The following is an 18,595-nucleotide window of genomic DNA, read 5'->3' as shown; positions in this document are numbered from 1 at the left end:
ATAAAATTCAGCCAAAACACGCAGTCTGCACTAATGTCTGAGGCTTATGAGGTTAATGGTGAATTAGGAAAAAACTGTGTTGAGGCAGGAGATGTGCATGAATTATCTGTACGGTATAGACAGCGTAGTTCCTGCAACAATATGCTGTGGAATGGCCTGCAAGCACTGACCGATCATTTTAATCCAAGGACAATGTAACCATCACCTCTGACCTTTCGTTTAAAATGATCGTTTTAATGTGATTTAGTTGTTGGTTAGGTTGCAAAGTCCTTTGTACTCCATTATTTTAAACCATATGCTGCTGATACAAAGGGTTAATATCGGAAGCTTTAAGTATTGATGATGTCACTACATCCCTTTCAACCACAAATGGAAATCCAATAATTCAGCTGACAGAAGGTGACTGAACGGGTCGACAAGGCGTGGAGTCAAGGGCTCATTTCTTGCAGGAAAGTCGCTGACACACCGCAGACTTTGAAGACTGCAGAAAAAAGATTTAAAAAAGGAGACACACAGACATGTAAAACACCCTCAAAGAGTAAAAGAGCAACTACGAATAAATGGCCGCCATGAAACGTGAACAAAGACACGCTAAATGAATACAAAGGGACAAAAACTAAACCCCAAATATTTGCAAAATGCACACAAATGTTTATATACTAAGACGCACACTACCATGTGCAGAACAGTTTAAACGTAACGCAGACAACTGGACACACTACTAACAAAAACATACAACTATGAAAAGTTATGATAAGAGATGTACAATGACCACAGACAGATTTACAATGACATTCAGGGAGACGTCAAATGACTTCAAAGGGACAAAAACAAGTAAAAATGCTACAGAGAGTCCAAAAGAAATAAATCAAACAAGACTGAAATAAACCACAGTGAGATGTAGATCATCCTCAGACAGATTCAACAGGGATAATAGGGATGCATAAACACATCAAACTAACAGATATAGAGCACTACAGCAGACACGTGACGGAAATAAGACACACACTGCAAGAAACAAAAAAGAGATATGAACAAAGGAAAAGAAACACAAACAACTGCAGAGAGATGACTTTAAAGACATGAAAATCGAAACCCACGACTGCAAATAGACAAAAAAAAAAACAAAAAAAAAAACTACAAGAGATGAAAACCAACACAGAGAGAGGAAAACAACTCCACAGAGAGACATGAAGCCAGTGCAGAGTTATCAAAACAGGAACAAAGACATGCACAATGTACAGAGGAGGATCAGGGTCAGGCATGAGAAATAAATAATGACAAGAGGAAGACTTTTTTATTATTATGTATAGATGTTTTTTATGTATAAAAAAGACTTTATTCTCCATATGGTATTTTAAAGTTTTTTTTCTCTGGAGTTGGACTTTTGCTCCACATTTGGACTTTTTTTAAACAAAGTGCATATAAGGTAAGAGCATCTTCCTACTATCTCTATATTTATGTCTCATGTCTGGCAATAAAAATGGCTAAAACATCTATAACACAAACACTCAGTGACTCCAAACATTCAAAAAATAGAAGCAGCTGCATGACCAGAGAAATTTACTTCAAAAATGTGTAAATGTGCATACATGCAAAGAAAACACAACTCAACTAAAGTTTAACCTATAAACACAAAACGACAGCAAGCACCACCCATGGGGCATCTATGTCATTAACTATAACTATACAGTAAGTAACCTAAACGCAGCGTTTACAGACAATTTTATGTACATAGCCAAGACTTTTAAAAAGTCCATATTGTGGACTTTCTTTGCTGCTTTCATCGTCTTCATGCTGATTGCTGAGATTGCAGCCTCTTGAATGAATCACAGGCTGGACTCACTGCTGCACGACAGCAAAGGTAGCTTCTGGTTACAAACTTTGGACCAATCAGAACGCGGCTTTTCTTTCGAGCAGCAGGAGCAGCAGAAGTTCAACCTGGACACTTTTGAAGAAGAAAACTATCTGCTCCAAATTCAAAACTGACATGCGTGTCCACTTCCTCCGACACGTTTGAAATCCAACTTATTGTCATTGGAGGAAAACATTCCCCCAGTAATGACAATGTTGGGTATGTATGTGCCAGACAGATTCTCCCTGAAATCGTCAAAGGTCCAGGATGGAATCGGTCTTTACACGGCGAGGCGGGTGAAAAAGGTTTGTAGTTTCCGACCGGGGCAACTTTGTAACCGAGTTTTAGCGTTTTTTTATGATGCTTCTAGAAACTTCGAAGCGATGTCGGAAGGTTTTTTTGTGCTCGCCTTGTTCTTGGTAGTCTCTGACAAACTCTCAGCCTGCTCTGACGTGAAGTGCCACGTAGATACAGCGGCTCCAGTTGTGTCTCGTGCGCTACACAACAGTGTAATCATGTCGAGAAGGGAAAGAAGGGTCTCGACGCCTGTTGTAAAAATACGACACATATCACAATACATGAATGTGACAGCTCTCGACTTTTATGTCTATTTGTAGCTTACAACTTCAGCTCTTTTCCCACCGCAGCCAGATATGAGGGCAATGCAGCTGTGGCATGTTTCAGAGGATGAATGGGCTCAAGTAAAGGTAGAGCTGTGTTCACATTTAACATGACATTGTTATTTAAATCTGTGCTAAAGCCCTTTGAGGATGGACATGAGTTCTCCTTGTGGCCACGCCCCCTCCTTGTAGTCTTTGGCCAAAAAGGAAACATGTACAGCAGGCTGCTAAATGATGCATTCACGTGCCATGTTAAAAAAGCAGGCGTGTCCCACAGCTTCAACAGTCCCAGACAGGGCAGTCTACTGGGATGTATAAAGCTTGAATATGATCCATACTTGCTGCCAACTTGTTTTAAGATGTCATCATGTTTGATAAATGACCCCATGTGTTTGTTTTAAAGGGAGAAAAATTTGGCCCCTTTGCAGGCGAGAGGAAGCTGCCCAACGAGCTGGATGAAAGCTCGGACACCAGGCTTATGTGGGAGGTGAACACATTCTCTTTATTTTACACCTTTATGCACATTTTAGGGTCTTACATTTCCAATATGTACATGGTTTAATCCTAGTCTGGACTCCTTTAGGGGACTTGGATTCTGCTCTTTTTGAACCTGGTTGTGACATAAAAGACGAGTTGCTCCAGTAGACTCAGCAGTGACATAGTTGTTGTTATTGCTGCACGGTTTTGCTGCCTTTTTCACAGAATGTTTTTCCAGGTGTTTAACAACATGAAAGGAAGGATCATAGATGGTTTCATTGTAAAGTTGTGCTGTTTTATATTGTTAAAGCAAACTGCAAACATGTCACCCTGACGTCATCCACAAGTCTTTCTGTCAGCGCTGGAGGAAACATTTCATGTTTCACGAAGGTGTTTGGAGGTTTTAAACACAATCAAAGAAATCACAGACTTGTGTTCATCCTGTCTGAAAAAGCAGCCTGACTATTTGTTACCCTTGATTTTAAAATTCCAGCTAAATTTTGTCTTCGAACTTCTGAGAGAGGGGAACAGATTTCTTGCATTGAAGAGTTTTAATAAAAAGGTTTATTTACATTTTCAACATTAGATCGCCGTTTACCGGCGCTGCATCCTAAACTCCTCTCCTCTCACGATAACGGTGAGAGGGAGAGACACGGTCATCCACTGTACTTTCAGTTTGATGAAATGTTTTTTAAATCTGAATGATATGCTGTTAATTATTAATCATGCAATTGATTATGAATTATTAAAGTTAATTCATAAAATGTTTTATTGTGCAGCACATAGTATGACATCACCAAATTGACTTTATTTACTGACTTTAAGATAAAATAATCCGTTGTTCATGTCACAGATGGAGAAATTTAAAGTGTTACAGCAGCAAAGAAAAATCACACAGTGCAAAATTAAATTAGATAAAAACATAAAAATGTACAAAAAAAACAAGCAGAAAGAAAATAGTTAAAAGAGCCAAGTAACTTAAAGATGTCCGTCTGTATAAACTGTATGAACGGAGCCTGTCACTGAAGGAGCTGACCATGCAGGGGGTGGGAGACGATCAGGGATGATAACTTCCTTTGACACCATGAACAGTCCTTACAGTGCTCTGCACATTAGACTCCAGGGAGGGTATTTAAACCTTGAAACCTTGAAACCTCTCCCTGATCCATCGTCTCATGCTGATGTCTTCATACTAACATGGTTTTAAATCTGGACACAACTTTGAAGACACCACAGTCACACCGTAACAAATAACCAGCATCTCCTTTGTGTCTAGAGAATCTGGTCGTTGGTAAAAGGTAACAACCTGCTTACCTGTTTGTGCTTTAATACAAAAAAATCACACCTTTACAAAAAGTTCTCTGTCTGCAGGGATCCTTTTTTTTAATGCTTGTCATACACTTAAAATAACAATTTTTCTATTCGATGACATAATAAGCTCTTTCAGGGGCCTTTAAAAGCTCCTGCAGGGATCATGTCACAGTTGGCGGCTGAAGCAATCGACTTCAGTGATTCCAAAATGTCCATTATGAATGATTTATTTATTATCATACAAAGTCAATTAATACATGAAAACCTGTTTGAACATGCCCTGGTTCAAAATGACAGGACTTCCATTTTCTAATAGTTGATAAGGCAGCATGACAACACCAGTTACATGCCGATAAAAGCTGCAACACGTCATGTATCTGAGCACAGCTGCTGCAGATCTGTCCAAATATGTTCCCCATCAGTTTCTCTGTTATAAAGAGAAACGTTTGATTACACGGCAGATCAGTCGACGGTGGCTGATTCCAACACGCTCTCATCTCATTTGGTTGGGAAGCTGCTGGAGAAACAGACGCTGTGATGTAGTTATCTGTAGCCGCCACGTTGTGAGCGACGAGCCGGGGAGATGTTCACATGGATGAAGACGCACTTTGATGCGCAGAAGACGAGCCATGAAAGCGACTTCAGAGGAAGAAGAATCATTGGTTCACTTCACAGCTCATGTATTGTGTGTTTTTTTTTTTTGTCTTCAGGTGCGTGGCAGTAAGGGAGACGTGCTGTATATTCTGGATGCGAGTAACCCACGCCATGCCAACTGGCTGCGGTTTGTCCATCAGGCGCCGGCACAGGAGCAGAAGAACTTGGCAGCCATACAGGTAAATTTCCTCTCTGTGGACAATGAATCCCTCAGACCTACCTACAAGAAGGGACTAGAAAGGCCTTTTTACAGGCGAAACACATCTGTCAAGACAAGCTTCTCATTCTGTTTCAAAAATACGACTGTAAAGTGACCACTAAGAGAGATTGTGTTTGACTTGGCTTCACATACACGATGCCAGTATTTAGTTCCTTTTTCTTTGTAACTGGAGTCGACAGACTGTTTTCAGTCTCAAACATTCTTTCCTTTGCAAAAGGTCAAAGTTTCCGACTTTTATTGTATTTATTTTGAAAGACATCCCAGATTGTTTCATGAATGTAGTTTGACATTTGTCAGAGTTATTTTACAGTACAATGGTCAGTGGTGTGGAAAGTGGGTAAAGCATTTAGAAGGAACGTCCATGCAATAATCTGGACAAGTTTAAAACATAAAACCATGTTTGATATGTGCAGCACAAAGCAACAACTTGATTCATCGTTCTTTGTAAACAGGAGGCTGTAAAACGTTGTTGTGTGTAGAAAGCCTGCATGAGGATTCTGATTGGACGAGAGGCTGATCTAAGCCTTGTTCACACTCGTGAAAAACTCCAACACACACACCTTTCAGGTGGAATCTGAGTGAGCTCTTGTGAGGAAGCAGCAGGATATAACCAGAGAGTTTCATGGCGAGGGATTGGGAGGGGGCGTTCACGTTTATTTCCTGCGATGGGTGCACGACCATCGATCGATTCGATCTCCATGCATGTAAAGAAACCGCTGAATTATGTTTCCTCTTCTCTGATCAACTCAAATGGATTCATATGAGAATCACATCAATTCATATGGAGGCAAATATTCTCATTATAGCGTCATGCAGCAGACCTTCTGCTCTTATGAGAGGCACTCCGTACCGTGTCTAAGCACGCTTTCACTCTAAAGTCCGGATTGGGTGGCCATTGACTCTTCATGCTTCTGCACGGTACACTTCATGCACGAGCACCAGCACGCGGGTACACGACGCGGACGGTCTTCATTATGGAGACATCCAGGAGTGTTCGTGCTGTATCTGACTAAAGTGACTCAGAATAAGCCACAGGGTACAGCAGCTGTCGTGTTGTTCAGTCGTTCTTGAGCATCATGATATGTGTGAATATATATTAAATATATTAAACGAACATTATCGGAGGCAGTTGATCAGTCCGACTACCTCTGAAAAATAGAGATGTAAAGATTAAGGCAGTTAAAGATGGATTGAAAGGTGTCAAGGTTCACATCGGTACTCTGAACTAACGAATGGCGAGCGTCAGCAGCTGTAGAGCAGAGACGGTTGGTTGTAACAAGCAGGCGTTACCGTGACAACTGCAGAGGCCAAACCATATTAACGAGCAGGGTTTTTTTAGCCCCGCACGCCCAAACAAGTGTAAGAGCCAAAGAGATTACGAGGTGCTTTAGTGTTTTTTTAATGAAAAAATAAAAATAAATTTTCTTCAGTCTCATTTTGTAAAATAAATCGTATCGTGAATCATATCGGGACTTTAGTGAATCGTTACATCCCTGCTGAAATATAAAACATACCCATAATTAACCGGCTGCACGATAACCTGATTAAATAAATGTAAACAACACTGAATAGCTGGTCTGTGGTAACCATAGCAACAGAGTTGAGGGCCTTTGTTTAGAGAGCTGACATCAGATGCCCCGCCCCCCTCCCCCCTCTTGATTTTAATTGGTTTGTGGGGTAGGAGGGATATTGATGAGCGCGGTGAGAGTGGAGCGAGCGAAGCGACTAAAACTAGCAGACGCGTCGCTAACGGAGTTAGCATGCTAAGTGCTGAAAACGCTAAGCTGCATGGGTAATTCATTAAAAGTAGATGCTGAAAAAGTGGACGTTAGTTAGTGGAGAGAAACAAATCTGTTCTTGATTTTTTTTTTTTTTTTTACATTTTAGCCCCTACATAAAGAACAAATGTATAAAAGCAATATGACACGAGTGATGTTGATGCACTGCAGTGGTTTGATCGCAGGCACACAAGTCATTCAGCTGCCATCACTGATCATGTCCACTGCATGGTCTTTATCTCCCTGTTTGTTTAGTGCACTTTTTTAAGGATCTTGCTTAAAGCAGATGTAAGAACACATTCCAGTGAGTCGTACGTGGACTGAAATAGTGTATGAGCAAACAGTCGCCTCTTATTTGATTTGTGGAGAGTGTTTTTGTTCTTGTGTTTTTTTTTTGGAGGAACGGGGAATGACTCTCTTTGTCTATTTGTTATTTCCAAAATACCTCAAGTACATGTTTAAAAGTTATGACAATAAACTCGGCAGCAACAGAAGCTAAGCCGGTGAACATGTAAAGAATTTCTCAACGCAGACTCTGATACGCACTTGTAAACTCCACGTAAGCGCAGTGGATCTGGAGAATGTCCCGTTGAGAAGATAAAAAAAGAGGCTGTTTTCTCATGATGGACGACAAACGGAGGTTAAATAAGAAGAGGAGATGAAACATTTCGAGCCTGAGGTCCAAGTTCCTGCCGTTAATACCCGAGTGCCCGCAGTGATTGGTCGTTTAAAGGTCGTCCATGTGGGTTAAAGCTCTGCGTTCCATCAACAGTGACTTTTATTGTGCAGCTTTCCTCTTCTTAATCATTATTTATGTATATTTAGAATCCCGTAGTTCGAGCCGAATGATGGTTTGATTTTATTAGCGTGACCTGTAACGACAGGGAAGTTAATGACTCCATTTTTTAGAGTTTTGAGGTTTTGACCTGTGGCCTCAATCAGGCTTAACAGACTGTTGTCTGGGTGTAATGACTTCAACAGCCTCAATACGTCGAGCGTGCAGAACCATAAATGGTCAAAAGAAAAGAGTATCCTGGAAAGAATTCTTTTCTCATTTGCTTCATTTCTCTAAAATGTGTCGGGTCGAGTGCTGCCAGTGTTTCATGGCTTTGCTAATTACGAGGTTCGTGGATTATAACATGTTGTAGGCTCGTCCTGTGCCCGCTTCTATTCTGCACTCAGCCACAGATTGAATTAAAGAGCTAAAGGATTAGCTCTGCGTTGTTTGGCATGCTCTGTTGTTCCTGGTTTGTTCTGTCACACACGTACCATCAACATTACACCTTCTCACACACACACACACACACACACACACACACACACACACACACACACACACACACACACACACACACACACGTAACACAGCAGATAATATTTGATTCTAAACTGAACGTGCCTGCTCTGTCCAGGAGCAACAGTGGAAGAGTTATCACACAGCGAAGCGATATTCATTAAAAATTAAAAAAAAAATAAAAAAAAAATAAAATGTCGCTTGACAAGATTTTGGATCTAATTCAAGATATCGAAGTATTTGCTCTTTTTAGTGTGAACAGCAGAGTTTTTTGGAGCTGCCTCCCAAAGTAATAGAAACTGAGTCTGTCTTCTGTCTGGCTAAATTCATGTGAATGCATCATAAAGCCATAACAGACAATCTGCTGTGGCTCAGTTGGTAGAGTCAGGGGGAGACGAGTAAGAAGCCTGAATTTCCCTCGGGATCAATAAAGTATCTATCTATCCATCTATCTAAGATTAAAAAAAGATTAATTACAATGATTGATGAAAATGTGACTTGACAGAAAGTCTTTGGACTCTTTGGAGCGGTTGATGTGTTTGGAGAATGAAAATCTGAGCGGGATGGATGATGATCCTGCTGATGAAGATGGCGGTGATGAAGGAACGAGGGCAGAGGAAGAGTCTTATTTAAAAAGGGGAGCCGAACGATGATAGGCTGACAGTGAGGGAGGAAGGCTGTGCCATTGGTTAGAATGACAGCGAGTGAATGTGCCAGCAAAAAAGAATCACTTTCTGTCTTCCTGACTCAACTTCCGATGTGTCCTTGAGCAAGCTCAAGTCCATTTACCATTCGACGGCGGGTTTAATCATTTAGTTAACCAACAGATCACTGTTTTGTCTCTGCCATGTTGTTCTCTTTGAGGACGGAGAGAACATCTTTTACCTGGCTGTGGATGACATAGAGACAGACACAGAGCTCCTGATTGGCTACCTGGACAGTGACATGGAGGAGGAAGAGGAGGAGGAAGAGGAGGAGGACGTCGAAGACGAAGATGCGAACAGTAAAGATGCCAAGCATCTTGTTAAAATGGGTAAAAATGGAGACTGCACGTCCTTTTTCTTCGTCATGCTTCGATAGTTCCTTCATCACATTATGTTTCATTAGCCTGTTAGCTCACCATGTGTGCGTGTCACATTTCTACAGAGCTGGTCATAAAGAAGGAGGACCACCCCTGTTTGCTGTGTGAGAGCAGTTTTCCCAGCGAGGAGATCCTGGCGGCCCACCTTCAGAGTCTGCACCAGAGGCCCAGCACGGAGGAGAAGGAGTTCAAATGCAAAAACTGTGGCAAGAGGTTCCCCATCAAACAGGCTCTGCAGCGCCAGTACGTTTCTGTTCCTTCACTTAACTTTAGTGTGATTCCATGTTCTCACGAGCAAGCTGCAGGTCATTAGAAGTCTGAACTCAGTTTGTCACGTGAGGGACTTTAACATTTATTTGCTCCTTAAACAGAAAAGGTTTCAATAAGTAAATCTGAATATAATAAGTCTAGTATAAGACCTGAGTCAGTACCAGTTAGCTTAGCTTAGGGTTAGCCGATTATACTGATCTTTATTTTAAATTCTGGATGCCCATACTGTACTACAGCTGGGTGAAGTTTGTGATCATGAGGTAAACGGATGGTGGAGAAATCTGCAGTGGGCTCTAAATGGCTTTTCTTCATGAGATAGCACCCCTGATATGGAACCAAGAACTTTAAGAGAAAGCCTCTGTAAGCTTTGAAAAACACTTTTTATCAGCCTTCTTCTCCCAGCAGTGGAGAGCAGCTCTCCTCTGGCAGCAGGTAGAGGCTATAAGCAGGCTTTGTATAGACACCAAGTTTAAAACATGCAAAGCTAATTCTTCCAACAAGTACGTCTAAAGATCTCTATTTAATATAGACGTTTTTTTTATTTTGTAAATGCAATAAATACCAGGCTTCCCAGCAGTCCAATCAAAGGGCTTGTAGTTGCATCGGTTCGGCTTGTAGTTCAGTTTTTAAGGGAGGTGCACACCAGCCGACACACACAGGCCTCTGTGTCGGTGCAGAGCTGTGCAAACATTTGGCTCATGCTGCGACGCAGCATTTATAAGTCAGGCTTTACTATTTCCCTCTGATTCCAGAGTTTGTGCTAAGCTAAGCTAACCATCTGCTAGTCTTAACAGATGGTTATGTTTATGTGTTTCCTAATATCTCAAACTAATCCTGCATCAACAAACTGAAGACATTTGGGCATCAAATTACATTTGCTTATTTCAATTTTTATCTTTTTTTATTGATGTTGAAATACAAACAGATAAGAAGTATAAGCAATAAAATAAACCAAATAAACAATTTAAATCATATATAGAAGTTAAAACTACTTTTGTGGTCCTACCCTCTCATATTTTTTTGCTAAAAAACAAAATGTAAATTGGCTGATGATAACTTAAGTAAGACTTATACCTGATCTATCTATTTATCTGACTTTGAATATTTGATAGTACTCTTCCTATCCTTCACTCTGATGTGTTTTATTTCCGACGTGTTCCCTCATTTGTTTTTGGTTTTGAATCCTCCCTCAGTGTTTTGCATTGTTCCGAGTCACTGGATCCATCGGGTGACTCTAAAGCTCACCAGTGCTCGCTGTGCCACAACACCTTCAGCTCTGAATCCAGGTAACGTTCACCGTCCAAAAGAGAAGCCTGTGCACAGTGTCCTACAGTGTGCTTGGACACGTCTCTTGCATTTCCTTCTTTTTGTGTTTGCAGTTTTGAGCAGCACAAGGAAGCCTGTAAAGGAGACGCTCGCTTCATCTGTAAGGCAGAGAGCTGCGGCAAAAGATTCAAGAGCAAGGACGCTCTGAAGAAGCATAAAGGAAATGTTCACACAGGTTTGCTCTCTCTGTTACTGTACTACAAACACACACACACACACACACACACACACACACACACACACACACACAATGTCATATCATGAAGATGGTTGTCCATTAGCAGCCTCAGCACTCCAGGAAGCGCGGGAACAGTGCTTGACCTCGATCAGTTAAAATCTCTGTAATGTTGAGACACATCTCTAATTACTTGCGCTCCATAATTGCTGACCTGTGTGTTCTGGGGCAGCTCACTCCTTCAGATAATTGGACTTCCAAAGCTATTTATGATGGGATGTAGGGCAGCGGGGATCTGAGCAGCCGAAACACGTGAACCGAGTATCAACCCGAGATTAAGACATCCATCTCAGAGGCTGATGGAGCCGAGAGCCGGGGTTTTATGTTTAACAAATGTGGTCAGGATGAGGGGTGTGTGTGTGTGTGTGTGTGTGTGGGCGACGGGAAGTGGATCAGACTCCTCAGATGTGGGGCAAGTGATTGAGACGGGGATAAGGGGAGGGTCTCTGAATGGTGGGATGGTGGGCTTGTATAATAAGGATCTTTCAGTTTCCAGTTTTCCTTCCTTTATTTTCTGTCACTTTGTGCTGAAACACTCAAAAAATGATTAGCCATAATTGCTCAAAGTTGGTTAGTTTGGTTATTTGTCACCCATTTCCCCTTCTCCTTTTAGGAAGTGCACGCCGGAAACTGACGTGCAACATATGCAACAGAAAATGCTCCTCCTCTCTGAATCTGCAGCAGCACAGAAAGGTGAGGCTCGACAACGTCCCCAGCACTGCTCAGATTATCCCCAGCAGATACTTTGCATTGGATCTGAGAGGATTTACAAAAGCTTAAGCAGTTTTGCATGATCCGTTTTTACAGTGATGTCTCTTTTTCGCTGTTTCTTCCCGTAAGTCCCACTCACAGTGTTTTTCTTAAACCCAGTCTGGTCTCTGCTTCCTGAGCCTCTGAGTTCACTTTGTGGGAGTGTCTCTGTTTCCATGTGAGGGCGTCTTTATGATGGAGTTGTTACAATTTTTATTCTGAGTGACAAAGAGCAGAGGGTTGGTTTCTTTTTCACGAGCTCATCCCGCAAGTCTTGTGAAATTTAAGAGGCGCTGTCGGCAGACAATTAGGTCTTAACCTTGGCGTCAGAGTTCTCCCCTCTTTCTGATGGATTACAGATTTTAACTGGGCTGTTTAAACTCCACTTGACAGTGTTTTAATGTATTTCTTTATTGTGGCTCTGTTTAGGGCCAATGCTATTAGCTACCAGGGAAGTGTAGTTGTTGCTACCATAACGTCACCAAGCACTTTTTGAAATGCTGCTGCTCAGCGTTCGGCCTTTCAGTCTGTTGTGATATTGCTGTCAGAGTTTGATATCGAGTATATCTTTATAAGAAAGGGCGGAGCTACAAGACAGATTTGTTTTAAAACAGACATAATGTCAGCTGACAAGAGCAGTAGCTGCGTTAGAAAGGTCCATCTGTAATTTATAGTATCTTTGATATTAACATTGATTAAAAATGGGCCTAGCATATTATTCCCTTTTTGGAGATCATATATCTCACTTGTGTGTCAGCTAAAGTGAGGTCACAATCACTAATGTTTGAATTTTTTTTTTTTAATGTACTGCTTGTGTTTGTAACGCTCAGAATCCCCCACCAAGAGAAAACCCCCCCCCCCCAAAAAAAAGATCCCCACATGCGCCAAGTCAGATCTGATTGGTTGGCCGATCTGCTCCCTAGTAATTGGTCAGTCTTCCGACTTTGTTCTCGGATATGTCCCGCCCCTTTTATCATATTAGCAATGCTACAGTAAGTCTGAGGGGAGCTTATGCCTACTACAACGAGCCAATGGGCATGGACAAGTGATATCATGTGTCACTGTTGTTGCTGTTGTTGCTGTTGTTGCTGAAAATGGGTTTGTGACATCACAAACCCATTTTCAACAACAAGGGGGGGAGGGGCTAAGGACCGAACGTTCATGCAGCTACTGCTAACAGGAGGAAGTAAGTGAAGACAGACTTCGCAAATAGATGTGCCTAAACATGCACAAGACACCTGAAGAACTCACTGCAGAGCATCTAAAACCAGAACAAGAAGAACATGGGACCTTTAAACCAAACGTATCAGAAAAGAAAAGCTGGGAGTGTGTTTGAGTGAAACGTATTGCTTAACATGACTTATTTGGCTTATTTTAAAAGCAGCTAATAATAATAATAATATGACAACACACTCACTGAGCAGTTAACATGAAGGTCATTATTGTAAGAACTTGTGTGTTTGTGTGTGTGTGTGTGTGTGTGTGTGTGTGTGTAGGCTAATCCTGTTGAGCTGTTAAAAGTTAAACGCATAAAAACAAACATCATGCTGTATTTTAGAAAGCTTTAAACGACTGTACAGATTGAGACAAAGAAAACGAATTGGTAAATTGTTGAACAAGGAAATAAATCATCAGACAGGTAAGTTAATTTTCTCATAGACTTCTGTACAATCTGACCTCTTAACGACAAGTGAAGTTGCCCTGCCCCCCCCCCCCCCCCGCTGGACATGACAAAGACAGCACTTCTAAGGTCATTCTGCTTTGGCTTCGCTTTTTAAAATGGGAGCTCCGTCCACTTCTTATACAATGACGGTATCAGTTTATGATTATTCCACAAAGGTAATAACGTGATTAGACATACATGTTTTCTGGCCTCTACACCTGATTATTTGATGATTTAATTAGCTGTAAAAGTTGCAGGTTTTCAGCAGAGATTAAGACAAGAGCAGTAAATACAGGAGCTCCTGTTTGGGGGAAATGTTACACCAAACTCAACAACGACATTGAAGTGGTTGTTTTTGTTGTCCTTATGATCCCTGTAGGCTGTGTTTCTGCTTCGGGACTGGGAAGCAGCTCTTCTGATGTTTGGCTCTAGATGATTCTCTCTGAAACAAATAGTCTCGTTCATTAACAGTCTGTGAATGTTAATGAACGGCATTCATCAACTAACACCCATCATCAGTTATCTCAGCTGTTCGTTTTGGAATTTAATTTCCCCTTGTCAACATTTATCATCCGGATAAATCAGCAGGCATTAATCCAACGAGCCGCTTCCTCTCTGTCCAACAGTTAAAGTCACCTGGAAGTGGTGACATAGTTCTGCAGTGGATCATTTAACCTACTTCACCTGTCTGTGTGTCAGTATTCTCCTGTTTCAAATCTCCGGGGCATTTTAAAATAGGTATTCTTCCTTTGTGGCCTCTTTATGTGTCTGTGTGCCAGTTCTGCTTTGTGCAGACCATCACGGCAGAACATATTTCCAATCATGCACAATCGTCTGAACCATTGTCTGTTAAAGAATTGGAAGTTTTGAAAGGCTGAATCTTCCATGAATGTAGGTCAGTGTTACATTAGATTTGGACAAAAGATGCATTTTGGGTTAATGCATTTCATTAAGATGGAAAGTGGTGTTAGACACACATTTGTAAATGTTATATTCTTAAATGTGAACTGAAGACATTCGGGCATGCAGTGTGATTCTTGCAGAGCAGCAATCAAACCTCCATAAAGACACGCTAGCTCCAAAGCAGCTTAAATCTGCCATTATCATCATTTAGCTGAACAAGCTTTCGCATCAGCAGCTGTGACAAGAGGAGCTGCTCCGCATTAGCATATCGCTATTGTAGCTGTACGCCAGGGAACTATTGAATGTGCAATTATGAGAGCCGCTCTCTGAAGCAGAAAAAAGATTGAAACTTTTCATCACTTTAATTGCTTTTCTGTCTGTGGACATCAGTCTGATGAAAACGGACCCGATTCAGTTTACGTAGGCCATCGCGCGCCGGGATCCTTCAACTTTGACACGCTCGCTCACACACAAGTTTTTAGAACTTTTTTTTTTTTTTTTTTTTTTGAAGAAAACTGAAGTTTTAAAGCTTATATTGTTTTAAGGATTAATGTGTTTCAGGTTTTTTTTGATACCAGAACCTAAAGCCTTGACACGGTTCCAGTAAAAATCAAATTATTTGCATAGGCTATCTGTTTAGTTACCATGGCAACAAAAACAGACGACATAGGCTCTGTGTCCACCTGGCATTTTTTTAATTTTTTAAACAGTTTTCAAGGGGTAGAGAGCGTCTGCAGCGCCTAACGTCATTTCAACAAGCGTCCACAATCATGCAATGAAAACATGCATAAACGGTGTAGTTGCCAATAGTGACTAATTCCATGACAGAAAGGATCATTTACAGAGTAACACAGAAGTTAATGCTGTTTTTAGTGCTGAGTGTTTGTTGCACAGATGTTACGTTGGAAACTAATTTAACATTTAAAATGACCAAAGTTTGTCCATGGACTGTGGGGATTTCAAAAAGAGCAACGTTATAGATGTTGTCACACTTGGAATAGCAAAAAACTTCAGTGGATGAACTTTGATCAGATGCCTGCAGGGATTACACAGCAGGGATTACAGGCTGTTTTGCAGCTGCCAGTATAGCACTTTGTGCGTTTGTTCTGATTTTTAAATTAAACCTATTGTTATAGATAGCAGAATGAAATGCCTTCTCTTTCACTTTGTTGTTCAGGTACATGAAATATTCGAATGCCACGCGTGTGACAAGAAGTTCATTTCTACGAATCAGCTGAAACGCCACATGATCACACACTCAGGTAAGACATCCATCAACAACACAAACGTCCCTTTCAAACAGTCGGTTTCACCTCCGTTAACCCAGAATGCACCTGTGTCCCTGCTTGTCACACCTGTAGAGAAGCGACCGTACACCTGTGAGATCTGCAGCCGCTCGTTCAAGCGCCTGGACCAGGTGACGGCTCATAAGATCATCCACAGCGAGGACAAACCGTACAAATGTAAACTGTGCGGGAAAGAGTTCGCTCACCGCAACGTCTACAAGAATCACAAGAAGGTGAGCAGTCCTGCTGTCACTCATGAAATCTGATGATTCCTTGTGTAATAGTGCCGATTATTGTTTTTTTTAACACGTATAATAAAAGGGAGATGACTTCAAAGATTGAATTATTAGCGAGGCTGTAATCAATCAGGCTCTCGTTGGTGGCTGTTATCTGTGGGGTCTCTGGACTGCTCCCCCCTGAGCTCCCCCGTGTTTACTTTTAGGATTGCCGTGTCACTCAGATTGATTGGGGGGGGGGGGGGGCAGAAAAACAGAAGCACTTTGAACTTAAAGCCCCTCAAGCTGCTTGTCTTCATCAAGTCAACAAACCAAATCAGCCACGGAGCCTCGGCATCAATTTAAGAAGCTTCATCAGCGTCCACACTGACGAGAGGGGATCTGTTTACGCTTTATAAACATGCTGCTGGGATTCTGTGTCTCTGCAGACCCACTCTGAGGAGAGACCCTTCCAGTGTGAGGAGTGCAAAGCTCTGTTCAGGACCCCCTTCTCTCTGCAGCGTCACCTACTCATCCACAACAGTAAGTATAATAGCGTGTGTTCTCATCATCCTGCACGCAGTGATCAAGAAAACGTATCTGTTAGGACAGCTGCACCATCATGATTCATGCAATATAAAAAATAAAAAACAAAAGGGGATGGTAGTACCTCAGTGGGGACTTGTGTTGGGAACCGGAGGGTCGCCGGTTCAAGTCCTGATGCCAGTGCAAATACGGAATTTGGTCTGGTAGCTGGAGAGATGCCAGACCACTTCTTGAGCACTGGCGAGGTGCCCTTGAGCAAGGCATCGGGTCCTGCTTGTGCACGCGTGTCTCTACAATAATACATTAATTTTATTTTCGAAAACAGAATGAAAACCATAATTTCCCCCTCGGAGATTATTAAAGTTTATAAAATATATATATATTTTTAAATAAATCTACAACTTTCATTTTAAAGTGAAGAGTTTAACGACCCAAAAAACTGCCATTTATATGTCGAAGACCATTTCAGGTCTATTCCCAGTGCACACTAACACCTGATGATGCTTAATCACATGAACATTAAAATATTTCCTTTTTTCCTCTTTTTCTTTGTAGCGAAATAAAGTTTCTATTTGTTTCCATTTCTGATTAGAAAAAGGCAAAAATAACAAATCACAATGTCAAAGCAGGACTGTAACTATCTTCATATTTTAGAATATTCCCAGAGAGGTCATTTAATCAAACCTGAAACTCTCTTGATTATCTTCATAATGACAGAAATGATAACTGTCCTCCGGGGACACAGTGGGAAGTGTTCGGTCACTCTGGTGGTCTCTGGATGCTGTGAAGCCACAGATGGTGGAGCGTCTGCAGGATGCAGCTCCGGTCCTCCCATTGACTCCGATAACAAAGAGATTGTAAAGCTGGAGGCATTTCCTGCTGCTGTCTCAGGAGGACGGCTATATAACACCAGAGCTGGTGTAGTGTTCTGGACAGTATGTGGGGCGGAGGATCGAGTGTGTGGTTTCACTGGAGGGGAGAGAATAGATGTGTTAGAGGACATGTAAAAGCTCCGCGGTGAGAAAATGAAGCAAAGCCTGTCCAGGTAACATCAAGTCCAAGTCATGTGTCCAACTGAATGATGATCACTGAATCATGAAGACCGATGAAGAGGTGCATGTTCATCATATTTAAGTGATAGTTTAATAGTCTTCTGTAGCGCATGTTTACTTTAAAGTGTCTTTATCATAAACGTAAAAATAACATTTAAAAAAGGGCAACAGAAATCAGAAAATGTCAAATTCAAGGAGAGAGAAACATTTAAACTCTAATTATATTATAATAATATAATTATAAATACTTCTTCCCACTCCCTTTTCTTTCGATAAGTATGTTTTATGTACATTATGTTTTTTGTTTTTTTTTGCTTTAAGAAATATTTTTTGTAAGGTACATGCTTGTTCGAAAAAATAACAATCAATCAATCTATCAATATTTAATTAATCTCACTGTATCACATTTAATTTATTTTCAAACAATAATAATTTTAACATTAGGTTGTTTTATTTACATGTTCTGTGACCTGGGTTACACCTGGGTTTAAATTGGATCTCACTACACCTGAGTGCATTAAAAAGATACTGCAGACACCTGAGGCAGCAGGACAGAAAACCTGCTACGCTCACACAGTCAGGATCTTTACATGCACTTAGAAAGAGGCGAGTCATTGTGTTAGTCCATCTGAAACTGAACTTTTAAAATGTTAATTCAACGGTCTGAAATCGATGTTCTCAAAGTCGGGGATCGATGAACTCAAACACCTCAACCTGACCCAAACTGGCCCAAGCGTTCTGCACGTGCTGCTCAGGCTTTTACCCTGAAGTTGAATATCTTAAATATGCAGATTAGCAGTTGTGTTGTTGTTTGCAAACACCATAAAAGTGAGAGGGGACAGCATGTAACCCATGTGAACCAACAGTGAAGCATAGCATGAGGGAAAGACGGCCTATTGCCTCCTACTGTATCCGAGGTGGACTCTCTCTCTCTCTCTCTCTCTCTCTCTCTCTCTCTCTCTCTCTCTCTCTCTCTCTCTCTCTCTCTCTCTCTCTCTCTCTCTCTCTCTCTCTGTGCTTGTATGCTGGGATAAGGAGTTTAAAGCAGTCATGTTTTGA

The 18,595-nt window shown here is 41.3% G+C and overlaps 1 protein-coding gene across 1 annotated transcript in view; it reads left to right on the top strand.

Annotated features, from left to right (window-relative positions):
* Nucleotides 1–1,815: 1,815 nt before the first annotated feature.
* prdm5 (PR domain containing 5) overlaps nucleotides 1,816–18,595 on the top strand; it is a gene marked incomplete at its 3' end in the record, with an annotated part of 38,650 nt that continues 21,870 nt past the window's right edge. The window contains exons 1-11 of the mRNA XM_079351128.1: nucleotides 1,816–2,160; nucleotides 2,879–2,962; nucleotides 4,974–5,096; nucleotides 9,074–9,242; nucleotides 9,356–9,533; nucleotides 10,754–10,846; nucleotides 10,940–11,061; nucleotides 11,735–11,814; nucleotides 15,615–15,699; nucleotides 15,799–15,956; nucleotides 16,388–16,481. Coding sequence (XP_079207254.1) covers nucleotides 2,062–2,160; nucleotides 2,879–2,962; nucleotides 4,974–5,096; nucleotides 9,074–9,242; nucleotides 9,356–9,533; nucleotides 10,754–10,846; nucleotides 10,940–11,061; nucleotides 11,735–11,814; nucleotides 15,615–15,699; nucleotides 15,799–15,956; nucleotides 16,388–16,481 — 1,285 coding nt within the window. The 5' untranslated portion in view covers nucleotides 1,816–2,061. The remainder of the gene's footprint in view (nucleotides 2,161–2,878; nucleotides 2,963–4,973; nucleotides 5,097–9,073; nucleotides 9,243–9,355; nucleotides 9,534–10,753; nucleotides 10,847–10,939; nucleotides 11,062–11,734; nucleotides 11,815–15,614; nucleotides 15,700–15,798; nucleotides 15,957–16,387; nucleotides 16,482–18,595) is intronic.

The sequence above is a fragment of the Symphodus melops genome (assembly GCF_947650265.1).
Source record: "Symphodus melops genome assembly, chromosome: 8".
In the NCBI taxonomy this organism is placed as follows: domain Eukaryota; kingdom Metazoa; phylum Chordata; class Actinopteri; order Labriformes; family Labridae; genus Symphodus; species Symphodus melops.
The sequence above is the reverse complement of the archived record's forward strand: the minus strand, read 5'-3'. Positions and strand labels throughout refer to the sequence as shown.